This window comes from Cinclus cinclus, chromosome 9 (assembly GCF_963662255.1).
Source record: "Cinclus cinclus chromosome 9, bCinCin1.1, whole genome shotgun sequence".
NCBI classification, from domain to species: Eukaryota; Metazoa; Chordata; class Aves; order Passeriformes; family Cinclidae; genus Cinclus; species Cinclus cinclus.
This window is the reverse complement of record NC_085054.1, coordinates 10,129,772-10,156,974: the sequence shown is the minus strand read 5'-3', so window position 1 is coordinate 10,156,974 and position 27,203 is coordinate 10,129,772. Positions and strand designations below refer to the sequence as shown.

At 39.1% G+C, this 27,203-nt stretch overlaps 1 protein-coding gene across 1 annotated transcript; it reads right to left on the bottom strand.

The window, feature by feature from the left end:
• Nucleotides 1-1,024: 1,024 nt before the first annotated feature.
• ABCB11 (ATP binding cassette subfamily B member 11) lies at nucleotides 1,025-25,817 on the bottom strand. Its single transcript, XM_062498582.1, has 18 exons — nucleotides 25,742-25,817; nucleotides 22,585-22,606; nucleotides 21,307-21,354; nucleotides 21,167-21,215; nucleotides 19,131-19,372; nucleotides 16,141-16,228; nucleotides 15,137-15,270; nucleotides 14,302-14,473; nucleotides 12,425-12,549; nucleotides 11,531-11,705; nucleotides 9,057-9,170; nucleotides 7,006-7,116; nucleotides 5,952-6,077; nucleotides 4,968-5,171; nucleotides 3,537-3,707; nucleotides 2,963-3,164; nucleotides 2,129-2,207; nucleotides 1,025-1,184 (listed from the first exon to the last, which is right to left on the bottom strand). The coding sequence occupies exons 1-18, from the start codon at nucleotides 25,815-25,817 to the stop codon at nucleotides 1,025-1,027; spliced, it is 2,298 nt and encodes a 765-aa protein (XP_062354566.1).
• Nucleotides 25,818-27,203: the final 1,386 nt, after the last annotated feature.

Sequence of the window (27,203 nt, the reverse complement as noted above, 5' to 3'; positions counted from 1 at the left end):
ACATGGTAATTATGCCTTCCTTCTGTGAAACATCCTCAGACTATATGCTGAATTCCCATAATTATGCCCAGTAAGGGCAGAATATTCATCACCAAATTATAACTTACCCTGCAGTTTGATTTGTGCAGAATTTTTGTAACACTTACTGTGCTCAGCCCTGCTCATCTCCCTCAATTCATATGACTAGAAACAGCCAGACAAAAGAGACACTGTGAAGACCTATCTTTTGGAAATATGCAGGGAGGAGTGGGTGGAAACATCTTGTATTTTCTTTTTTCTGAGCTGGTGCCAGAGTGGCAGCACTCAACCCCTCTATTGATCCACAGAATAGGCTTGGCAATAGCAAGAAGGGTAACTTCTATCTGCTGCTCTCTGCACTGAACAGCTGCAGCCATGCAAATCGATGCAGGGAACTTCATAGGCACTTTGGAAACCCACTGTGCATATTCCTACATATCCCGTGTAATTTTAAGGCATGCTGGCCTTTATTTTCTATGCCATTTTGATTGCACGAGGACACTGACAGTGGAAGGATTCTGGGTTAGGTTGCAGTGAAGGTGTCTCTCTGCTCAAGTCTCCAGATGATATTTAGATGAAAGTGAATTTATTCTGTACTGAACAAGAAGCAGTGCCATTTGTATCACTGAATGCCCATTAATTATATTTCACAGACTGAGCAGTTTTCTTTTTGTCACTTAATTCAGCTTTTATACGTGTATGTTTTTCAACTAAATCTACAACATATATTAATTTACCAACAGGTACACAGCAAAGAGCAAAATATCTCTGCTAGAAATTTTATACAGATTAATAATCAAAACAGCCATCAAACTGCAGCCTAGGGTTTACACAGAGATAAGAATTGAAGCTGTAGCTTTGATTAAGGAGAGAAAAGGATCAAGCCAAGATGTACCTGCCAAGAACTCCCAAGCTACAAGCACATAGCTATAAGCACATAGCACAGCTACCTATGTAGCATATAGCTACTCACTAATGAGTAATATAACCTATTCAGTTGAATATTTCATAACAAACTATTGGACCTGACCTTTTTTGCTTCTCCATCATCTTCTCCATGAGAAGGCATAAGATAGGTAGACTCTGCAGGATCTCCTCCTATAGACAGTGCATGGTCAGGGACCACATTAGAGAGCTGGGATCTTGAGCGCTGCCGAAGTGAAGCTCTGCAAAGAGAACAGAAGTGGCCTGTTCTTTATAGCTTAGTAAAAACAATAATTGCTTGCAAAGCAGGTACAGTCTGCATATCAACTAAATCAGAATGTACTGAAGCAATTCATAGCAACCCCACAGACTTTCTCTTTCTTTAATGTGTTCTCAACTTCTTGGGAAGAAAATACCTCACCAACTGGGACAAATACTTTTCAAAATCATATTCCACTTACACCACCCAGATGTTGTCTTAGGTGGACCATGTACTGTGTATTTGTTACGTAAAACTGTGGTGTGTCCTACTACCTTTGCACTAAGTTATTAAGACCCCAAGTCAAATCACTGTTACCACTACCAGTAATTCAGTCCAGGAAAACAGGATGCTGAAACAAACCACCTTTCTCTCTGACAAAACATAACTCTGTAATGCAGGAGATGTATTCATTTGCATATGCCTGACATGGGCTTGCCTGGAAGAAATAATAAATATCTAGCTACAAGACAGTTTGGCTGTAAAATGCTTTAACTTTCATCAAGTACAAGCCATAATAAAAATATCCTTGTAGATTGCATTGATTTCTCAAGTAATTGCACAGCAAGTAATTTTTCAAATTACTGGACTGAAAGTGCGTTGGATATTACAACTAAGGCTGTATGTTAGTAATATCAAAACCAGAACATTAACAGAGTAGATCAAAATTGGAGAAGGTACTATGGGTAGAAAGGACCAAAATTAAGAGCCTTGCTATTTATCCATGGACTTCATTATTACTCAAGCTATTTCTTTCCAAGAGAACTCTATCTATCTCAGTAAAATGCTTGCAGCCCTTCATCCTGCTTTTACACAGCACACAGAAAAGTGATTTGTTAGCACTACCGGGATTTTGGAACAGTGGGATGAAGTAGAAACATTGAGAGAAGTCTGGAAACGTTGAGATTTACCATTTTTAAGACTCACCTCAAACTGGCCTGATAGCTTCCCCTGCTGAATGACTGGACATTCTCAAGATTTGGCTCAACCACATGATCCTCTGCTGCTGCAAAACACAGTATACAGAGCTCTGAAGTTAGTGCTAAAATTGAATACAACCTAAATACACCGTGGCTCTGCACAGTCTCCAAGTTATAAATGCAATAGTTCATAGAATGCAAGGGGTGTAATATAACCTTGCTACTCAACCTACATGTTTCACAAGTTTTGTATTTGTATTTGACACGATGAAGTTCACTGAAATATTAGCCCAAGGACCACCTCACTTCAGATGTGACTGTTAAAGCCTTTTTACCTATTTTAACTCTGCAATTGCTCTCTTACTTCAAGATAATCATATCCAATGTATGCTTCACAAAAATACAACAGATCATTCTATCAGACCTTAATTTCCAGAAGCTTTGTTTCAAATCTGTCTCTAGCAAAACAAATAGGATGATTTCAGCATAGTCTGTAATGTGCCTGGATTCCAAATGCAGCAGAACTGGACTTTTGGCACTCAGTGGAGCTATAAAATTATGGATATTGCAGATCAGAACTAATGTTTCAGTCTTATATTAGGAAGGTCTTTCAGTGCATATGTAGCAAAACCCCTTTGGCCAGGGCAATCAGTGGCTTACTTCTATGAAAATTCAGCCATAAAAGCAGAAATAAAAAAGCAGCTACTAGCCCTTATTAAAAAAAAAATAAAAAAATAAAAAATAAAAAAACACCACAAAACCAGAAAACCAAACCAAAACCAACCACAACAGCATCCTGTGGTATTTTACATTATTTTATAAAAGAAAACAAAACACTTACTTTCTGTTTCTTCTCTGTTAGGTGCTGTATCTCCTTTGCTTTGTAAGGTCACCAACATGAAATAAACCCCTTTCCTCTGCAAGAGTTCCTCGTGGGTTCCTCTCTCCACAGCCCTGCCGTGCTCAAACCCCACGATGACGTCGGCAGCTTTGATGGCTGACAGGCGGTGAGCAATGGACACGGCGGTGCGGCCGAGGCGAGCCTGAAGGAGACAACAGCAGCCCCACTCCCAGCACAGCACACTGAAATGCTGGCAATCAGCTGTGCAATCTAGAGGCTCATCAAATTAACTGGAGTCCTTCTAGTGCGCTCAGCTCACTTTGACTTTAGCTCCATCCACAGTCTACAGAGAAGCATCTTTCTGGGCAAAGGGAACTATAGGTTTCTGTTGATGTCCCAGTGTAAGAAAATATTATTCTCTGTCCATAATACTAAGGTTCTACCTGTACTTGTGAAACAGTTATTAAGAAATGCTGAATCACTGATTTTTTGCAATTCAGTAGCTCCCTCTGCAGAGTGCATTATAAATAATTTCTGCCCTTTGGAGTCTGATTTTTGATATACTGTAGCAAACCTTATGAAGTGCTTCCTGGACAATCGCTTCACTTTCATTATCCAGTGCTGACGTAGCCATATCCAGGAGCAGGATTTTAGGGTTCCGCACTAAAGCTCGAGCAATAGCTATCCTCTGTTTTTGACCTCCACTCATCTGGCTTCCACCCTCTCCAACATGAGTGTCAAATTGCTGTGTGAAGGAAGAAAGTGAAAATTAAAACTTTTTTTTCTTAAAAACAAAAGCCTGTTAAGCTTCTGGTGAAGCTATTGGTAAAACATCTTAGATTTGTCCTTGGAATAGACTTTAAACAAAAACACTGTTAATGCAGCAAATCCAAAGAGCAACAGGTGAAATAATTTTCCTCATAATGTACAAGATCATTTTGCCAGAACCAGGTTTTCAACCCCACACCAGAAGTATGCACTGGTTAAAAAGGTGAAATGTTCTGGTTCAGTTCAAAACGGCTACATCAGCAAAAGCTGAAATGGATCACCCCACCCACTCTTGATCAGATGACTCACAAGCAAACTTTTCCCAGAACTGGCCTTGTCTGCTGATGACCTGTGAGTCATGAACTGTGTCTGTGATTCATGAATATCCTACTCTGGTGGCATCAGGCTCAGGTAGAGAATTAAATAAACACATAAAGCCTGGCATATTGAGAGACAGGATAATTATATTCACTTAGAGCTAAATCTCTTTTATTCCTCCATTTCCATGAAATAAATAGGGGCCATTAAACATTAAGCCTTTCAGTGAATAGTTTCCTGGAAGCCTGGAAATGCATAGATGGAGGATAAAGACAATGTACTAATATTAGCTAATGATACTTGAATCATGTCAATAACATTCACTGTTGTAACATGTCATTTTCTGAAGCTACTTGGCAAAATAACATTCTAGAAAAGTAGAGCTCGATACTATCCAGTTTGAGCATTGTAAGGACGAATGATTGAAGACCTGTCATCACTAGGGAGGAAGCTGGAGAAGAAGGAACCTCCAGCTGGCTTACAGAGCTTGTACAAGTAGGAGGGGGGTTTGTGAGCAGGAGTACACACAGGTGAAGTAATAAATGCTAGCTAGTGAGAGGCTGGGCTCTACATAGCTTTTGGCCCGAACAGAAAAAGATCTCCAGAGCATGAAAAATACAGATTTTTAAATCATGCTATGATCATTACCATAATATTGAATGTTGTGTGAATGATTCCTGAGGAACTAATTCTTCTTGGGGTTGTATTTTGGGGCGGTGGGAGGGTGCTTGCATTTGTAACTTGGTGGCATAAATGCAGTAAGACCTACATAACTGTAGTCAAAGGAAAGATTGTTGCCTCCTATCTGTATTAATCTTCTGCCCTTCCACTTGAGCAAAAATTGCTGCACACTAGGAGAGACAAAAAGATTCTTTCTTCTTATCAAATTCTGCCAAACGCTTTCCAAGGCAGAGCATACCTGTGGTAAATCCATGATGAAATTGTAAGCATTGGCCTGTTTGGCTGCTTTGATTATGTCTTCCATGGTAGCCTCGTCCCGCCCGTAGCGAATGTTCTCTGCGATCGTGGTGGCAAAGAGCACTGGCTCTTGTTCAACAATGCCAATCTGTGAGCGCAGCCACTGGATATTCAGGGAGCGAATGTCATGGCCATCCAGGGTAATCTACAGTTAGAACATGGACACAAAATTAGGAAAAAAGTCGGGGACATTATCCGCTCCACTTCAGAGACAAAGAAAAACACAGTGGAAGTGAAGGGCCTGTGATGCTGTGTTTCCATGACCAGCATAAAAATCAGCTTTGAGATACAGAAGGTGGCAAAGCAGTGGCAGTAATATTGGCTCTTAGAGCTGGGCTCTTTGATTTTTCTCCTATTTCTGCTTGGCATCAGAAATAAAACCAGGTGAAAAGTAATCATGAAAGTGATGATTATGTTATTTACAGTAATTTGTTTCTCTGTTTTTTGTATATTCAAATACAGGTCAATATGTATGTGATTATGTGTTCCTATTTGATATAGAAAGACATAAATGGAATGAAATTTTTAATAGATCTAATTCATATTCTTTGCCAAGCCATTACTAAGTGGTAATTGCGTGTACTTAAGTGATATTATGGGTTAATGTTTAAATGTTGAATGCTGTGTCTGCCAAAAAACATTTGTCACTCCTGAGTTATCACTTCAATAGGTACAATCTTTACACAGATTGATCACTGAATTTTTATTTTCTCCTAACAGTTTGCTCTTTTTCATAATTGTTTCTATAAGACTATTAAGCGCAGGCTTATAAAAGAAAGGAAGATATTTCAGGAAGATATTTCACTCATTTAAAAAATAATTGGAAGAAAAAAAAGAAGAAATTAAAAGGAAATAAGTAGTCTTCCTTCCCACCTTGGAGAAGAAACCATGCCATTGTTTCAATTTCTGGGGCTCGGACACTCACCATGCCATCAGTGGGGTCATAGAAACGCTGGATGAGCTGTATTGTTGTACTTTTTCCAGCTCCACTAGCTCCAACAAGAGCTGTTGTCTCCCCTGCATTAATCAACATATTAAGGGTATCCAAAATCTGGATAGAAAAAAAAATACCAAACAGATCTATCTATTTTGATTCTCCCACAGTCATAAAACCAAGTAAGTATATTCTGTACCTTAAAGATTCAAAGCAATTTTACAAAATTCAGAAAAGTATTTTGAAGAAAGAGGATAAAGAAAGCCACATATTTTTACACTGTTTGAAGACTTTGTAGATGCAGAACACCCATTTCTACATCAGGCAGGTAGATTGTGACCTTTCATTGTTTCTGTTTGTTCATCATTAAGAACTAGTCTAGTTAATGACACTAAAGAGCTTAGTAAATTATATTCCCTTTAAAGAACACTGTACAAGTATTGTGAATGTGTGTTAAACCACAAATATTAGGAATGTTACAGTGAAATTTTGTAGAAAAATTTGATACAACATGTGCTTCCATCTTTAGAAGCGATGGCACTAAATGCTTGTCCAATAATATGCTTTTCCAAAGAGAATTTGTCAATTCAAACACAGGAGAAATAGTGGGATATACAGCCTACACTCATGTCCCTTTCCTAGCACTTTAATGGGTCACATGGTACATCCCCAGGGTGATGGAAGAGTTTTATAAAATCTCCTTGCACCATTCAGTTTATTACTTTGTGTTTTATTTCGTACACATTGATACAAGGGCATCACTGATTGTACGAGAAGCTGCACACAGCTGAATTTGCCTGAAATTACTGGGAGTTTATATTCTGCAGCAAGGAATGTGTGGATGTGGCAATGGATATGTCAGAATGGTAAGACAAGCCAAATGGTAAGCAGAACACTTTAATGGAAGGACTATTCAGTCTACTTTTAAACAAAGAGTCTGGGCTTCTGGAAAACAACAACTACTGAAAATCTAGAAATTGCTGGTAGAACCAGGATATTTTGTTTGTTTACAACAATTGTGCTCGTACAGGTGATGAATAATTACCTTTACATCTGGTCTGGATGGATAATGGAATGTTACATTATGAAATTCAATTTCACCTCGTACTTTATCCAGCTTGTAGCCATCTTCTGACATGCAGTCAATGGTGGGTTTCTAGGATGAAATTTATTGGGTTATTTATTTGCTGTTAAACAGTCAGCAGTACTGCAGTAGATAAATATTCCCAATACCATACAAAGCCATGGCACTTCTGTTTGAACAGCACTTGGCTGCATGGAGCCAGCTGCAGGCTCTGCCCCAAGGATAGCAGGCAAGGAACATGGAATTGAGGGCCAGAGTGATGGGGGAGTCATCACTGCTGGGTAGCACAGACAAGAAGGATGCACCCTCTTCTCATTGTAGGCTTACTGCAAATACCACAGACAGCCACTCAGGTAGTTTTTTGCTGGAACTGAGTAGCTGACTGACTGAGACATTTTGACTAATGCTAATTTAGCCAGCTCCTCAGGGATAAAATGGCACTACCTCACTCAAAAACATTCTTTCACAGCACTGAACAACCAATTCATTGCTGGAAATCTTCAGGCGTCGCCACTTGGCAATGAAAACATCTATCCTTGTGGACCCAGTCCTAAAAGCTGAAATACTGAAGTTTTCCTTAGAAGTGTATTGGGTCTTGCATGCTTTTGGCCAGGTCTTGGGTACTGCAGACTGCTAGACATGAGCAGAGAACTAAGAGAAATTTGAGGAATCATAAAGAAATAAAATTTTCTAAGGATAGATTTCTGAAGCATGGACTGCATGAAGACAGTAAATTAAAACTATAGCAACAAATATTTGGTAACTGAAATGTTCATGGTCTTGCATATAGCCTAACAGATTGAAAGGAAAGTTAAAATGATAATTGTGTATGTTCTAAGATGTTAAGAACAGCTACAAGATTGGTTGTTCTTTAGGAATATAGCTTACTTAAATTCAGATAATAATCTATGAAGAAATTTCACTGATCCTACAAATGGGAATGTCAACATGACTAGGCCTAGGGCAGAGCTGTGCTTGTACTGTCTAATCACAAATCTACAACTGCGGCAAGCAGATGGATCTAATTTTGTCACCCTTTCTCTAGACAGATGAAATCTGATGATGGTTTGCTTTTTTTACCCTTATCTTACATGACTCAGCCTTATCTTGAATATTGTGATCAATCCTTACTGTATCAACTCTTTACGATTTTAATTTTTTTTCTCAGAAAAACACATCCCTAATTCATCTCTATTTTCAGTTCATTTTAGAGCTTTAGCTTATGAAGTCTATATGTTTTATCATTATTACAGAAATTTGAAGGGTTACTAAAAACTGTAAGCATTGCCATAGCCCTATGGTGCTCTGTAGAAGACAAGCAGCATTTTAATGTTTTTGCATGGCTTTCAGCACAATAAAGCTTGTCAGTGAACAGAGATAATACATACTTTCAGAAATCAACTGTTCTTTTCCAACCACTAAATTTATAAAGCTATAGAAAAGAATCCTCAAGAAAGGAATCAGTAGAGTCTCTCATACAACCTTATTTCAAGTATTTGTTTAGATAATATTGTGATTAACATTTATGACAGCTGCATGACCAATGCCTGTGCTCTTTTGGTCCTAGTTTTGTTTAGGGTATCTCTGGGACAGGTTACAGAGGCCATCTTCACCACTAATGCCAATGGAGCCACACCATCTGATGTCATCTGGAGGCTGGGAGCTACAGGATGGTTGCTGCAAGTTAGATTGCAGACTATCACTGCCTGCAGGAACAGCTTCCATGGGCCAGCACTGATAAGTAATTGCATATAAGGAGAAATGGGACCAAGGAACAGCAGCAGCTGAGGTAAAGCTTCAGAGTTCAGAACAAGGCCACTTAAAAAATCTGTTCAATGCATTGTCTGAGTCCATGTGCATCTCACTAGACTTTTCTATTGCACAGTCAGTTTTTCTTTAATCAGACTAATTTTTTGTCATTTACACAGCAGATCAAACTAGTACCACCACTTAGGGCTTATTTAATTATTTTTGCACTACAAAGTAATACAGCTTAGAAATGCATTACTTACTTTATCTATAGTCTCAAAAATGTTTGTTGCAGCCCCACGACCAGTGGCAAAGGCTTCCAGACAGGGAGATGCCTGGCCAAGATTTAACGCTCCTATTAAAACACCAAAGAAAACCTGAAGAAGTGGAAAAAGAAGTTAAAAAAATATGATATCATCTTTTTATTATAGCTTACAGCTTAGACAGGCAAACCAAACTGCAGTAGCTTTATGACTTCTCATGCATCTGCTGAACTGCAGTGATTCACTATATGAGCATTATTAGCCAACAAGAAAGCCAAGAAATGCATTTCAGAAGGTATTTCTGCTGTCTTTCACAGCTCTGCTTGAGGCTGAAGTAAATCAACTTACACTTGTCTTTGCCTAAAAAGTATGCATCTAAGTATTTAGTGAAATGTCACTGTTGTATTTTTAAGCCATGTCAGTTTGACTGGGTGCCTTTTCCTGGAAACAAGGAAACATTGGTGGGAAATGGATTCAGGGATGTCTTTTGCCAATAAGCAAAAACAGAAAGAAGCATAAAACACTGTATTTACAACCTTTGTATATTGCAGTTCCTGTCTCATCCAATACTCACAAAACTTGTTTTTAAAGGAGGTACCAGCTATAGAGAATATTTTTTCTCTGTCTCACAGAGAAATGAACTGTAAGGGTTGATACCAACAAACACTGATACTTTACTCTGTTTTACTCCTCCTTAGTTTTTCCATTTACAGAGGTGTTTTGCCAGAACAGGTTATAAGGGCTGGATAATGTCCTTGGTGTGGGTTTTTTGGTCCATTTTGTTGCTTTGTTTGGGTGCTAGTTTGAACATTCATCCCACATATGAGGAGACATGGAATGTTTTGTCTGGTGTGTAACCGTTTGCTCTAGCATGTCTGAAAATTCTGGTAAGAAGCAATCAAGGACCCAGCTAAGCTTTTGGATCCAGCACAAACAGAACTCATGATAAATGGGGCAAAGTGTATAAGGAAACACTACTGTTGAGAAAGAAAGAACAGCACATAGGATTCAGTTCTCCTTTGTAGTATAGTGATGTTTACTGGGAATATCCCTATAGCTAAAGTGAAGGAATCTACTGAAAGCATACTGTGCACTGCAAATATCTATGCTGGGATGTAGAGATCATGCCATACATTTACACTCAGCTTTACTACTATTTTTCTTGTGGGAATGAGTCTCAAAGCATGGGATTCTATGCCTGCCAGAGTCTATCATGAACATGAAGGAACATTTCTGTACACCTGGCAGGAGAGGAAGGGAAGGCAATACTTGGTACAGCTCAATGCAGTATGGCAGGTATATAACTTTTTGAGAGAGCAGGAAAAGCATATTTCAATGGTTGTATCTAGAAATCCTCCCTCCTGCCCCCTGCCAAACTAGAAGTGTATGGTAGAAAATAGGAAGTAGAAGAAAGATGACTGGAAGCTGTGAGGAAGGGGAACGTAAGGGAGACCTTCTTTTGACAGCTACAGTTTTTCAGCTACAGGGTTGCTCCTCATTGTTTGCCATATGTCTTTTGGAAGCACTAGACTATAGTTACCATGAGCCAGGCAGAAATTGCTCCCTTTGTTTTTCACAGCACTACCTCATATCAACTACAAGTATTGAGAACAGGTGCAAATGATATCCTCCTTGAACAGAAGGACTCAGGTTTACAATGTTCTCAGGATAATTTGCCAAGTTTCATTTAGCAAGAAGCTTTGCACTGCATGCTGCAGGTGGCTGGGAACTCTCATGATGTGCAACAGGCAGAGAAGGAGAAAAGCAGATGTCTCATCAGAATACCCAGAACTCACTAAGGTTCAGGAAAAGTTGTTCTGGGTTTGGACTGGAGTCTGCCGTTTGGGAAGTCCTGGCTTAAGCAACTAACTAAAATACCTGTAGACATTGACTTTGTTGCATTGAGGCCAGCAGTGTCTAAAGCAGCTACTGTGCAGAAGTGAATGCATGAGTGCCATGTAGGTTAGTGTTGTTTTTGTACACACTGCAGGAGCCACAGCTGGGTGTGTTTTTATCTGCATGCATGTTTACATGACCTTTGTAAAAACAAAAAAGGAAATGGTTTCTCAAAGGAACACAAAGTGTCCATGAGAGATTAGGCATGACAAGATTGTTTGGTTAGGTGTCTCTTTAGCACAATGTTTTTCATCATAAAATTCTTCAGAGAAGCCAACATCCAGAAGCCCCATGCTGACCCACAAAATGAAAAAGCTAGTTTCAGACCTCTGATAATTGTGTAGTGGGCTGTCAAATGTCAGTCATTATTCTGATCACCATAGGTGATATTCAAAATACTTAAAATGGATTTTTTTTATCTTATGCAGTTGTCTCATATGTACAGTGAGTAATGAGCTTCAAAAGACATACATAATGTTTGTTACCATGGAGCCACCAGACAGAAGAACAGATATGTGTTCCAGAATTATTATTTTAAAGAACACTCCGGAAAAGTAGCATCAAACTCAAATGAGTACCTGCAGAAGAGTGCCAGGTGAATATTCATCTTCTTCAAGGACAAGTTTAGAGCCATACCAAAAGGCTAATGCATAACTCAGAAAAATTATAAACCACATGTAACCAGTGAATAATCCCATTATTATTCCTTTTCGAATTCCCCAGTGCTGAGCAAACACCAAGTTCTTATCATATCTGTAGAAAGAGAGAAAAATAAGAGGGGATTAAATAAATTTGACAGAATTTTCAAAGTGAAGAAAGAGCAAATGAGGCACCTTTGATGACTCAGCAGAATGTCCACACAGAAGGTCAATACAGAATCCCTCTGAAGTGAGAGATCACTGCTGAAATCAGCAATGCTCCCAGATAATGAAATCCTTGTATGTTCTAGTGTAATAAGCACAAGAAAAAACATTCACTGCAGGTACCTCACCATGGATTTTGAGTTTTAGCAGATTAACACAGGATTTGAGAATTTGGCCAACACTCCAGATCACATCCTACAGCCATGTTACATTTTCATAAAATTTAAGAGAAATTTGCAGGAAAAAATGTCCTGATGAAACTAATTCTCCTTCTTAGCTTGAAAGTAGTCAAAGCTTTTAGATGTGCTGCAAAAGTGATATATCAGACAGACATTTTAGGGAAAATTTGACCGAATGATCCTACAAGTAAGCATGAATTGAAGATAGTATTGCTGATGCTTTATTTCACTGATAGACTGAACTATAAAACTAGTTCTGCATACATTACTTGAATCCTAAATTTCTGGAACATACAGGCATATAAGTTCCAAAGTTAATAAATCATAGTTGTAGAATATAGAGATTAATTGCTATGAATGTGATGTGCATTACAATATTACATTGCTTCAGGAGAAGAAATCAGAGACCTTAGCATTTGTTCAAACAAACCTTTCAACTTCTTTCTTCTCTCCACCAAAAGCAGCCACTGTTCTGATGGATGAGAGCACTTCGTCAGCCACAGCTCCAGCTTTTGCATAAGCCTTTAATTCTCGGCCTGTTAGTTTTGCCACAGCCTACAAAAGCATAAGCAGGGCTGGTTACACCTGAACTGCAGGCACAGAAAAGGAGAGTGATGAGCAATGCTGGCTATCACTCTGTGCTGGCTGCTCTGCACTGGGTCACCTCCTGCACACCAAGGAGGCTTTTATTAGACACACTGCACACTTGAAGACTTAGGTCTACTAGTGCCAGGGCATCCACCTTTGTAGCATATGTTTTGCAACAGGTCTCTGCTCCAAGTATCTAGAAAGAGCAGCTGACAACTCCTGCTTTCCCTGCCTCCCTCCCTCCATCTCTCTGCTGCAGCTAGGCTGAAGCAGATTGCAGACTGAGGGTTTGTGCAGAATGGGAGGAAGTGAGAGCTTAAGTGCCAGGAGCAGCCCTTTAACCCCCATGGCAGATTCCAGCTTCAGAAAGAAGTAACTGTAGTGGTGGGGGAGGATGAAAACAGATGTTGCCCACCACTGTGCTTTGTTTGTGGGCTGATAGCAAACAGGTCCCTAGACAGCAACCAAGAGCTCACTGGATGCCAAAAGCTTACTTAGGCTCCAAAAAATGCTCAAATTAATGGAAGAAAATGTAGTTATTTACAATTCTGTGTAAAGATACCACATTGAATTGGGAATGAGATATCTTTAGAAAGTGTAGTGTGTCACTCTTTGCTTTCTCTTTCCAAATACCCCACCCCATGCATCTATTAGTCCCTTTTGAAGACAGGAAACCAGGCCAGATTGACCTTGGGTCTATTTTCTTCATAGTTTAAAACAAAGACTTGGGCTGGAAAGGCTCATACTGGGGAAAAATTTAACAGTAGGTATGTGACTGGAAAGAGATGGGTACAGAGAAATAAGAATGGAAAGGGAGAAGATTACAAACATAAAGAGGAATAAGATCAGAAAGAAATCACAAATGGAGGAAAAACATTTTGGGTTTTATTTCATTCCCTGCCAAGCTTCTGCTCTCCCACTTCACATGAGTCATTATTCATGTCAGCTACTTGCAGCCAGCACAGGCTGCTAAAGGAGAGCTGGAAGACAAGAAATTAATTACAGTTACATTAGATGTTTGATAGCAAAATGATAGCAAGCTGTTCTTGATGTGAAAGAAATGAGATTGCCAGAGGGCTCAACCCAACAAGAATGAAGAGGATGAGCAGGAATTACCCAGGCCTGCTGAGTGTGGGAGGTGAGAGGACAGAGGACCCTGCAGTTTCCCTTTTCACTGTCCTTCCCTTGTACAGTGACAGGAAGTTTATAGGAAGGGGATGGAGAAGCACAACAGGAACCACTGGGAGAAGGCACAGCAGCTTGTGGGAGCAGGGACAGTTTGAGTTAAGTTTGAGTAATTGTTTTCAACCATTTTATGTCTCTGAAACTTATCACCCATAAAAGTCACTAATTTACACAGAGAAATCAAGTCCTGTATCTTGTAGCCGTCTAAAGCAGGTGTGTAGTAATTGAGAAAGGTAAAGGCCAGCTTCTGATCTGAGCATTAGTACCCATCCACAGGACCCTCAAGAAGGTATGCTTACTCTCCCCTCTTAGAAGCAGGATTCATTATATCAGAGAAAAAAGTGAGAGCAAAGCCCACCTCCCCCTCTACCGCACCCCTCCTGCCATCCTTCCCCCCTCCCTCAGTGCTGCTGGGACCATAATCTGCCTCTCTTGACTTTAAAAGGTGTAATCAGCTTCACCAATCCTCACAGCTTTCTGCCTGATCTTTCATGTTCACTATTGCTCAACATGAACCTTTCACAATTCACTTACCAAGCCATAGAGAGCTGCTCCGACCCCAAGTAGAGGACTGACTGCAATGATAACCAAGGTCAATTTCCAGCCACTGACAAATCCCAGTAGGAATCCACACACAAAGGTGGTTATGCGCTGGATGAAGATTGCTACTTGATCAGCAATAGCCTCATTAATTTTGTTAACATCACTGGAAAACAGTAACAAGAGCAACAAAAATCAAAAGAGTGGTGAGCGTAACTTTTATTTGTATTGCAGTTCTTGGCCACATTTGGGTTAGCTGCTTTTCACTGGAGAGGGTCCATCCTCACCCCTATTCCTTCACCATCACCCCATACAAAGGCCCTGGTGTACAGTGAGAAAACCTGATGCCTTTGCAAAAGAGAAGGTTTTTAGGCATGAATACTTCAGAGAAGATACTGTCCTTTCCCAGGAAATGTTGTTCTGGCAGCACTCATTCACTAGCTGGCTCTTATTACCATGCCCCAGCTGATTCAGGGAGTGTGCACTGGCAGCCAAATTACAGATCACTCTGAAAGGACTGGGCACAAAAAGAGAAGAGAGGAGAGAACAAACTAGAAAAAAAACCCACCCCAAAAACCATCCAACACCTCCCCCCCCCACACACACAATTTGCTGTCAGACAAGGCATGAAAGGGAAATAACTGTGGTTCAACGGTTGTGGTACATAGTTCAAAGATGGGGGAGCAAATCAGTCTGGTTGATGCTCTCATGAACATAGCTGTATTTCTACTAAAAGGTGTTTGTCACATGCCTGTTATTGGCACTCTGAAGTATTTGGAAGGAATTGCAAAATGTTTTCTGTAGTATATGTGTTTCTTAGGTTGCTTACTCAGAAATTCGGGTGTTCAGCTCTCCTACAGATGTACAGTCAAACCAGCCTATATCCATTCGCATTATTTTCCTGAAATAAGCTTTCCTGATTTTCTGTATCTGACGAGCTGCAGACATAACCCAAAAGCAGATCTGGGAAAAGCACAAAACAGCTGATAATTGCAGTAAAAAGTCTTTCTACTCCCGACAAATCAGAAAAAGGAATTTGGCTAGAATGGGAAAGGCTATTGATAAAATTACTATTCAGGTAAAAATACATTCTGGCTACATGATAGCTGTTTTGATCTTTAAATAATCCAAAAATTTTATATAGCCTCTGGATCAAGCCTTTGTCTCAATTCTGATAGGATGGGAGAAGAGGCAAGTTGAATTACTTATAATGTTACATGAATGCCATACAAATATTTTTTCCATCTACAACTGTAATACAGGGATGGCAGTGATCCTACCTCAGCAAAATTATTGCATAGTTTTCAGAAAAAAGATCGACAAGTGATTTTTGTGATTATAAAAAGCTTCAAAAGTCATGGGCCCTTCAGCAGACTATGCAGGAATCATTCAAGCTTTTGTGTCACTTCAGTCATAAGGACTGAACAATTACTACAGAATATGTAGGGTATGATTCTTCTCCAAAATTAGTTTTACACTAATATAGCTCTGTAATATCTTTGTAACAGAAACAGGGCTCAACGCAATTGAGATAGCTACTGGGAATCTGCATGCCCTTCAGCTGTTATTTCTGGAGGACATGTGGATTCCATAGTAGCCACACTTGAGCAAGTATTGCTTGTGGTGTGGGTAAAATTAGTCCTTTTACAATGGTATGCTTGTGCAAATTCAAGGAGCTCTCAGATTGCCAGACCTAACTTAGTTCAGTGATAGAATGAGAACATCTGTTTTGCTTAAATAAGTAGCTAGGCAGTTAAAATCAACATAATAATTATAAACTTGAATATTTAGTGATTTAAACTTTGAAATCAAAATAGAAAACAAAATACTGACTTGGAGGTATCCTAACACAAGTATGGCACAACCAATTCCTGCATAGTATCCTGCAAACTTGGTCATTTCATGTTCAATATCCAGCAGCCTGAAAAAAGTAAAAGGAAAAAAAAAAAGAAGTGAGTAATACTGTTTTAAGTTTCTCACGGGTTTCTAATCTCATGTTTCCTCAGGTTAGATTCAGACCAGGTGGTAATCAGCTTGTTTTGCTAACAGAGGCATTGTCTCCCAATACTGAGGCTATTGCTAGTGGCTGGCTTCCTTGTTCTGCCTGTTGCACAAGGGTCAGGAGCTGGAAGGTACCAAAAAAAGCTCCACCATCCTGGAGCACCCCTGCAGGAAACACCCCCAGACTGCCTGCTCCAAAACAGCACAGGAGAGAGGGTATTTCAGAGAAGAGCTGCCCAACAAGTTTTTATTAGATGTTTAATGGACTTGCTTTGTGCCATTATAGCAACAAATAACATTATTTCAACTGCATTTTATAGAGAAAAGGGAGGGCTGCTAAAGTCAAATCAAATATTTCTTTGTACCATAAGCTTGGCAATCTGAAATGATAATTTGTTCTGTTACACAAGTAGGAGTGCGAAATTACTCCTAATATTACTGAAGGGCACTGAATTACTGCTTTTGCATTTAAGGTACTTTGAAATAGGTTGTTAGAGGTTATGTCTTTAGATAACGTTTAAGAAAACATCCTGCAGAACAGCAAATTTTATTTAATTTACCCAAAATTTTGTACCCTGAAATTTTAAGCCAAAAGGGAACACTATGTGCCTGACTTGATCTCTGACAAAAAATAAGTCATGGAAACAACTCAGGTGCCTGATACAGATATCCAGTACAATTTTACATGATAATTAAGATCATGGAGCAGATCCTCCTAGAAACTGTTCCAAGGCACATGATAAATAGCGGAGGTGACTGGTGACAGTCAATGTGACTTCACTAAGGGCAACTCACACTGGACAAATGTGGTCACCTTCTATAACAGGGTTAAAGCACTGATGGATGAGGGAAGAGTGACTGACATCATCTAACTGGATTTGTGCAAAGCATTTGATGCTATCCTGCAGGAGGTCCTTGTGTCTCAACTGGAGAGACATGGTGGATGGACCACTTGGTAAATAAGGAATTAAGTGGATGGTTGCCCTCAAAGAGTTGCAGTCAAGGCCTCAGTGTCCAAGTGGAGAACAGTGACAGATGATGTTTCTCAAAGGTTGGTACTGGGACCAGTGCTGTTTCACATCTTTGTCCATGTCATTGACGGTGGGCTTGAGTGCACCCTCAGCAGGTCTGCTGATGGCTCCAAGCTGCGTGGTGCAGCTGACACCCTGGAGAGAAGGGGTGCCATCCAGAGGGGACTTTGACAGGCTTGAGAGGTGGGACTGTGTGAACCTCATGAAATTCAACAAGGCCAAGTGCAAGGTCCTGCACCTGAGTCAGAGCAATCCCAAGCACAAGCACAGCCTGGGTGAAGAATGGATTGAGAGAAGCCCTGGGGAGAAGACTGGGGGATGCTGGTGGACAAAGTTTCATGTTACTTAGCAATGTGTGCTCTCTGCCTGGAAAACCAACCATGTCCTGGGCTGCATCCAGAGCAGTGTGGCCAGCAGATCAAGGGAGGGGACTTTGCCTCTCTACTCTGCTCTGGTGACACCTGGAGAGCTGCATCCAGCTCTGGGGGCCCCAACATAAGGAGGACATGGATCTGCTGGAGCAAGTCCAGAGGGAGGCCATGAAGAGAGGGTCGGAGCAGGCTGAGAGAGTTTGGCTTGTTCATCCTCAAGAGGAAGAAGGGAATGCTGTGGGGAGACCTTAGAGCACTTTCCAGTACACTAAGGGAGTCTACAAGAAATCAGGAGAGGGACATTTTACAAGGGCATGGAGGGGATATGGCTTTAAACTGTAAAAGAGCAGCTTTAGGTTAGAAAGAAATTCTTCACTCTGAGGATGGTGAAACACTAAAACAGGTTACCCTGAGAAGTTGTGGATTCTTCATCCATGGAACTGTTCAAGGCCAGTTTGAATAAGGCCTTGAGAAACCTGATCTAGTGGAAAATGTCCCTGCCCATAGCAAGGGGGTTGAAACTAGATGATCCTTAAAGTCCCTTCTAACTCAAACTATTCTATAGTTCTGTGAATGTGTCCTACTTGGTGTGTAGATGCTGCTTCAGAAGTAGAGGCCAGTAGTAAATCCTGTATTCTATCTGCCAGCCCATCTGCAAAGGCTGGCTAGGACAGCCTGGAGCAAAATAATTTGGCCTCAGTCACCTACATCTAAGAATGTGAATAGCTTCCCGTGTGCCCTGAATTTCAGAGACCTTTCGACAAGTACGTTTTAATTCCAATAAAGTATGTAATGAAATGTCACTCAGAGATTAGAAAACTCTTGTAATGATGTTCCAAGAAACGATTCTTATGAAAGGTTACAGGTTCAAATTTGGCCTTAACAGATATCTATATCTGAATGAATTATCTAGACTCCATTTATTATATTTAATGGAAAGAAACAGGCAGTCTTATGGGGCAGTTCTTTTGATCTGCTTCAGACTCCCCATAAGGTAAGATGAATTGCATTCTAGAAATGCTTATTTCTCTCAGTCACAGAAGTTTAGCTAACTTGCTCAGAAGTCAGCAGGCACCTACAGGTAATTAAGTCCTGACCAGAACGGCCAGAAGTCATTGCTACCTACATGTAATCAGAGAAAATAGATTAATGAACTCGGATATGTAACATATATATGTGTATGTAAGAACAATCATAATCAAAGAATATTCTTGCTGACAACTATAACTGAAAGACCTTCTGTCCCTTCAGATAATATCGCCAGCTCAGAAACAGGACTATGTAAAAAGAACCATGCCCCTTTCCTACCTTCTGAACAGAAAAGATAAGATTTAAAGGCTGAACAAGACCTTCAATAGCTATGTATTCTCTGACAAGCTATGATAACAGTGGGAAAGAAAGAAATACATCCATTACTTACCCACATCTTATTGTGGCATTCTTTTCATTTTGATGAATAGTGCCATTAATCCACGCTATGGTGTTATTTATACATGTCTTGTTTGGGTCTTTAAGCTCTTGCATTTCAATGTCATATTCAATAAATGTATCTGCCATTGCACCAAACACAAGCAGCACAGCTGGTTGGGCTACTCCATGAACAATAGCACACAAACTACCAGCAACCATCATTAAAATCTCCATAGATGACGAAAATCGAAACTAGAAGGAAGAAAACAAATGTCTCTGCTGAGAGGCAGTCTTCATACTGGTAGTATAATGATCAATTAGGTGGATCAGATAAAAAACCATTATTTTTAAATTTCAGAAGTATCTTCAATATAGAAAGAAGACAAATCTCTCTGTCCAATCTAATCTAATTACATCTGTGATTACAGCCTCATAAATTATTACAAGCTTCCTTTTAACATGTGAATGAATGTATTATCATATAATGTTAATAGCTCATTAATTATCATCATTCCAGAAACTAGGTAAGAGATTAAGAATAGTAACTATAATTCATATATATAGTCTAGTTTGCAGATTTCCAGTGGAGACAGAGAGAGAGTGAAGGGAGGGAAAAGCCATAGGGCATTATTTAGAGCCTCTGAATAGAGTTAGCCAATTTCTCAAGTCTGAGGTGCTGTGGTAGAAAACCAACTAAACATCTCAGAGCAAGTTCTCATAGTTAAAATTCTAACATGCATTGGCTGAGCCAGGCAGTTGTGAATTGGGACTTTATCTGAGAGAAATGTATAGAAAAGAGTTTTCACACAGTAGATTGGCAAAGATACAGTGATTTAAGTTGCCTTTGTCATGATTGTATGAAGTCTGAATCTTGGTGTAGTCAGGTGCAAATATATAGATTAAACTGTCCATATAGAATATCAGTATCAAATGCTATATGTTTTAAAATAGGAGTGTCAAATGGAATCATAGCCTGCTGAAGAACCTGTTCAGGTTCTGCAGGTGCTATAATGTGTCTTAGAGAAGAAAGGGTGGGGAATTTACAGCATATATGGAAAGAGACATTAGGGCAAAGACAATATAAAGGGAAAACCAGTTAACACAAAAGAGAAATAAATAAAAGATCCTTCTACCCAAAAAGAAAACAAAATGAAGTCAGAAAACTGTAACTCTACCACTTTTTTACAAACCTTGATCATAAGAAGCCTAGGAATTCCCTTGATTTAAAAACAAAAAAAGCACAGAGAAAATGCACAGATACTCAATATCTGATCTGTCAGCACATCTGAAGCAAACATACTGTGTTTACCAATAGCACTTTAGGAGTTAAATATCTATCCAAAAGAAGCTACAGGATTCAAACCTCTCTGCTTGCCCTCTGTGGGGACAGATTGTCCTCTCCACCCAACCAGGAGCTGAGATATTTAGCCAGGCACATTGCAAGGGATGTTACTGCACTGGCCTGCTACTACAGTCAGGAGCACAGTAGTTTGGACACATCACAGACAAACTGCCTGGACCATGTGCAAAACAGAATAAGACCTCTTAGCTGCATCTGCTGGGTTGGATACCTCTTGACTATATTCATTTTAAAATTTAGATGAATCCAGTGGAATTACATCAAAGCATAGATGTAATTCATATTATATGATATTGTGCATCCACATGTTTCCATTGCAACCACATCTTCTAAAAGCCATGGAACAATTATAAGGGAGCTAAATTATGTGCCAAATATCACACAGCAAATTTTTGGCAGAAATAAGAATGAACCAAGGTCACCTAGATCCCTAGTATGCATCTTACCTCATTTCCACATACATGTAGCTTAAATATAATGTGTTTAATGGACAATTTTGACACCAAACTGACAAGATGACAAGGACTTCCATTGAATTTCCACTGAATTTTATTGGTAGAATTTCAAGCCAAATCCTTAAAAGTTCAGCTTAGTCACAGCTAAACCCCAAAACAACCTTATTGGTTATTGCCACTTATTCTGCAACTCAACACACATCAAATATTTATAGACACTGCTTTCATTACCAGCTGAAAGAAGCCAACACGAACACTGTTTTCTTTCTTCTTTGATGACCTTCAACAACAGAAAACATAAAATTATAAGCTTGTATTTTAGTACTTCTTTTGTTTTATATGCAAAGTATAAAGAATTGAACTTAACTCACTTTTCATTTTTCTTCTCTATAAAAGGTTCTTCATATGCGTAAAAATTTCTGGCAAAAAGGATAAGATTCTGCATTATTACTTTTTTTCTCTTGGTTACTTCTCTGAAGTTGCATTTTATTTGAGACATTTTGCCCAGGATTTTAAGAGACAATCTGCTTCTTTCAGATTTCTTTGGAACCAGTGATTTGAGGGTTCTTTGAAGTTTTAGACAGAGACTAGAATGGAGGTTAGGTGAAAATTCTCTAAAGGTTTATACTTTGTTCCATAAGCAGCTTCTCAACACACTGTTCCTATAATGCAGACTGTGGGTTCTTTGAGGTCAGCTAAAGAAAAACCTACTGCCCAGATTGTTGGTTAATCCTTCCTTTAAGGCAGAGAAAGCTCCTGTTCCCATAGCAAAAAATCATCATCAGCTTTATGTTCAATGATGAATGAGTAGGGATAATCTGTTTATGTTGCTTTGGTTTGCTTTTAATAAAGCAAATTATTCAAGCTGTATTTGTCATAACCTGTTTTCAGACACCAGCTCCTAGAAAACCTAAAGGAAGCTTTCCTTCAGGTATGTTTAGATCACATGTGTGTTAAATGTGAAAGTCCAACAGAACTTGGGTTTCAAGGTTGAAAGACGCAGTAGACTTCTAATACCGGGCTGGTGCTCTCTTAAATGGGCAACCTCATAACGGGAAAAATTAAGAGATACTCTGATTTCCCTGTTCTAGAGGTAGCTCCCAGACTGGGTACACTGTGTCAGAAAGAGCTGGCTCAAATTATAACATATTGTCCAGCCTGCTACAGTGTTGTCCAAAGGTCTAGGAAGGAGGAGGGTCTTAATTCCAATCAGATCTCTGATAATAGCTGAAGGTCAAATTCTCCAAATCATCCCAGCTTTTAACTATCCAGACTTCTACATTTAAATTTTAGTATCTGAGATAATTCCTTTTGTTTTGAAATCTCACAGCTAAGTTTTAAGAGATATTAAACAAGTTTGATTAAAACTCCTGAAAAAGTGATTTCTCAAACTAAAAACACTGAAGAAAGATAAATTTGAATATCAAAAACATCTTCAGAAGGAAGATCATATTGCTGGCATTTATGTTTTTAAAAGTTTCTGGGACTGCTTTGGTCTACCTGTTTCAGTTGTATCAAATAATGCAGTTCAACCACTAGAGAACAGCTCTTTTTTAAAAAAAGAAATATTCCATCAATTTGATCTGATGACATTAACTTCTTTGAATATTCCTAGAAATATTGATTGTTCCATCATGTACATGACTTACTCTGGTTTCTTGAAGCTGTTACCTGTGAGGGAAAATAAATGCACAGTCTAGTTAATGATTATTGTTAAAGTACATAACCTTCTGTAGACATGTGAAACATAAACTCTAGAACTCCATGGGACCTGATCATTCCTGAGTTATAAACATCTTATTCCCACAATACATATAGCCAGGATTTGGTTTACACTAAGAACATTGTTCAGGACATTTGCCAATAGTAATTTTCATTGCCAACAGTTTGCTAATACTCAACTAGCTGTCTTGGACACTGCCTCCTTAAGGATACTAAGCTAATGCTCACTCCATGCATGCTCCCTGAAAGGAGTGGTAGCTCTTCACTCTTGCCTTCACAACTGCAAATCCTGTGGAAGATAAGCAGTTGTGGAGGGTAGGATGAACTTACTTGTCACACTGATGTTTACTCTTGAGACACTGTCTAAGGAACCATAACTTAGAGAAATGGACTTATACTACAAGATATAATTAAGTTGTATGAGAATTCCTTAGTCCCCAGCAAAGGTCTGGATTTAGCCCCCTTTCAAAAGATGTTGTGGAAGATACAATAAAGCACAGCTTGTGTTATCAGGGGCCCCAAAGAAGTGTCATCAGAAGGTCAGATGTAGAAAATATTTGCAGTATATCATTTGAGATGACAATGAATAGTTAGCTTTATACCTACATCACAATTTCGGTAACCTAAGGGCACTGAGCATACGCACTTTGCTTAATTATAATGCATTTGCCAGCTCAACATTAAGTTCAGAACCACAGTTTGCATTTCAAGCACTACCTTCCTTTCTTCATATCTAGAGACTCATCACTGAGAGTACACAGGGCTGTTTCACAGAGCAGAGGAAGTTTGCATCACTATTCACAGTGGGTACAAAGAAGTTGCTGCAACCACAAATTTTGCCTCTATCATTTTTCTACCCAGGGGAAGACAGTTTTTCCACTACCTACAGGGTTTTGCATTTCTTAAGAACCCAATGATAGATGGAAACTGTGAGTTTCCATCAATTTGGGACTGAAGGAACAGCTGATGCATCTCTTTTTTGGGGTTAATAAGGTAACTTTATTTGGCTTTAGTTTACAATTATTCTAATGGTTGTATTTTACTCTCTGCTACTTGGGGATGGTAAAAGAAATATTACTTCAGTAAGGGTACATGTATCCCAAAAATTCCAGACATTTTCCAGAAAAGTTCTAATTTGTAAGACTGTTATTACAAAGGATCATTTGGTGTTAGAAGACCTTTCTTTTGTGAAGAAAGAATATATCTGGTTATTTGAAGTTTGGCAGCAGGTAATAACAGTAGTGGTTTGAAACCATTTCTGGAAGATGCTTAAGGTTAATCAGAAAAGTTAAGGTTTAGAGAAAGGTTCTTCTATAGGCTGGTAAAGCAAAGCATTTTGCAAGAAATAAAGGAAATGTCCAGTGGAAGGAAAGTGGAAGAGGCCAGTGAAAAAGCTCTCTGAGTCATAAATTAAGAGAGCAAAACAAGCACTCTCCAAATGTGAAAAAAATCCCTAATCTATGAATTTGAAGAGGTAAACAAGAGTATACCAATGTAATTCAACAGTGCAAGGAATTGCAGGCCAGCTCCTGTGGGCCAGCAGTTTTTATACAGGAGAAGAATTTGGAATTATGTTAATTTGAAAGAAAAAAAATAGATGAGCAACAATTCACACAGTGAGAACTGAAAAAGTAGAAAAAGAGGACAGAACATGATGTTCATAGAAAAGAATATAGGGAAGATGAGAAAATTTATTAACCCAAAAGAAAAAAAGCTATAGTTATCTTTGAATGCCCCCAAAAAGATTTGAAAGAGAAATAAAGGGATTTAAGAAATTTTAAATTTGGGGGAAAAAAAAAAAAGGCAGCAGAGACTCAATGAAAAGCTGAAAAATGTTGGCAAGAATTTGAGTGTTTACTTTTAAGGTGAGAACACACAAAGGAAAAGTTCCTTTTGAAAGTCAAGTGATGAAGATTTGTACTCCAAAAATTCCCAAATAAATTTGTCTCTTAACTACACTCACAGGTGTGGTATTCAAGGCTTGAACCAGAGATCCTAACTAATTTGTACAAAAGGTGGTTATTGAAGCACACCTCACTGGAGATGAGATGAATCAGCAGAATCCCAGTGAAGTTTTAAATCTTTATCTTCTTTGGGAAAGGCATCCTAGTAGTTTAATAACCTTCCTCTTACATTAAGCAGAAAACAGAGTGTATTTCCAAGGAAACCAAGAAACCGGAGGCAACCTCACTTGATAGGCCCAAAGTGACCAGTTGTCAAAAGAGGAATAATCTTTTGTCAGTAGATAGCCTTTTGCCAAAATCTCATAACAAGTAAAAGCAACAAGCATGTAAAACAGGCAGCTAAAAAAACAACTCCTCAAACCAGAAAGATAAGTCTTAGCAACCTGGGAGTTAAAAGTAAGTATCTGGAAGAGATGAACATATTTCTGTCCCAGAAGTTGGCCATATCCCCTTAATCTGTATTGCAATTTAGCTTGCATTATGGATTACTGTTTTTCTTTCCTTTGTACTTTATGACTTGTATAAATATTTAGCATCCCCTCTTTTTTTTTTGGCTTTTCTCAGGTCTTACAAAGTGAACTCAAAATATTTAGCAGTTTCTCTTCATGTTTCTCCTTGACTATTTCTGTATTTGGACTGACAAAATGGAAAAATGCATATTGCAAAGGAAAAAAGGACAAGCTCTAATAAGAAGAGGGATTGCAGATCTTGGCATTAGTTAAGATCTTCGAATTAGCTCATAAGAAATCTGCCTAATACATGTATGACTACAAATATGAATGGTTGCTGGAAGAAACTATGGAAGACAGCATTTTTTACTTTTTTCTTCAATAGAAGCCTTTTACTTATACAAAAAAATACTGAGTATAAAAACCTATGTAGATACCTTGAACTTGTTAGTTTATCTGTAAAGATTGTCCATGAGTAGGGATTATTATATTTTTTACAGGAAAGTTCTTTTGGGGGCAGCATACCTGTGACAGCAGGTACCATATAACACTGTTTATCCCACAGACTATTTGCTTTGTATTCTGTAGACTACTTGCTCTACTTAGGCCACCCACCACCTATTTTACATGCTTTATAACATAAGGAGGTGACTGAAGAATAAATTTCTTACTTTTGCCATCTGAGTCAAAAGCATAATTATCCTCTCCCAATCTCTTGATGCTACGCAGAACTACTGGGTCAGACATGATGCTTATTTACTTCAACCAAAAGTCCTGAAAAGAGATGGGGTGTGGGGGTGGGGAAAAGAAGACTATCAGCATACATTTGTCTGTGAACATAAAACAACATTATGTGCTGTCATGATCCCAGGACAGTATCACCGATTACAGCACAAGTCATAACAGGACAGATGTCATGGACTCAGTGAAACTACAGAGTAGAAAAACACCTCAGAGAGTGCTCAGCTCACCCCTGAGCACAAAGCCTCTGAGGCTTTGGTGCCTCTGCCTCGAGCAGAGGCTGCCCTGCAGGGCTTGGCAGCTTTTGGCAAACAACCCTGTCCCCAGGGATGGCTGTGCTGAAGCGAGGGTGGCATCTGGGAGGGTAGGTTAGAGGCTGAGACATTAACAGGGCAGATCCTGCCTCAGTTACAAGGGAGCAGCAGAACCTGCCCCTGCCTTGTGCTGTCCCAACTGGAAATGGCTAGAATGACCATGACAGGGGACAACTGGGGCACAAAAGAAGGGAGAATGGTGGGAGCCCCAGGGTCACATCGACATCTGCATCATCATCACCGGCTGAACTCCCACAGCTCTTGGCTACCAGAGCTGCTCCTCTGGACAGTTCTAGTCCTATAGTCACACTGACGTGCTGAGCAGATATCATACATGAAAAGAAATATGAGGACAAAGCTAATATCTTTTTGTTAACTTTTGTGAGGCAAAATCTGCCAGGAAAGCCTGGCATCTAGGATGCACCCAGGGGAAAATGCTGCAGAAGTCATCCCCAAAATATACCTTTTCATAACCAATGTAATCTCATCCACATCTTTGTTTAATGTAATACATCCCAAGGTGTAATTATTACACCTTCTTCCAGAATTTAAGTATCAACATTTGAATGATTATACGTCTCTATAAAACACTCACAACCTCTCATTTTAAGCATATTAAGCGTTTAGATAGTGAAGCTCAATTGTCCTTATTTAATTTTAACAAACCTTCATCAATTCTGTAATTGATAGTTGTAACTTTTTTTTCAAGCCTGAATGCTGATGCTGTTTGGAGTAACAGGAAAGGTGGAAAAAATCCCAATGATTGATAGATTCAAATAAGAATTCTAGTTGCAAAGATTTGCTAGAGATAAATTTTCTGAAATAATGCTACTTTTCCAATAAAATTATGACTGCCCCATGTTTCTGAAAGGAAACATTTTTCCTATTTTTTCTAAAGCTCAACACATCAAATACTGTCCTCTTCCATAGGCATAATTCATTAGCTTAATTAAATGGATTAGCATAGCAGATTAACGTGCTGTATTAACTTATTAAAATAACCCTCCTCAGGGTCTGGATGTTTAACTGGGATCACTTAGAACATCCTGAAAGATACTGTTGCTAATGATTGCATTTA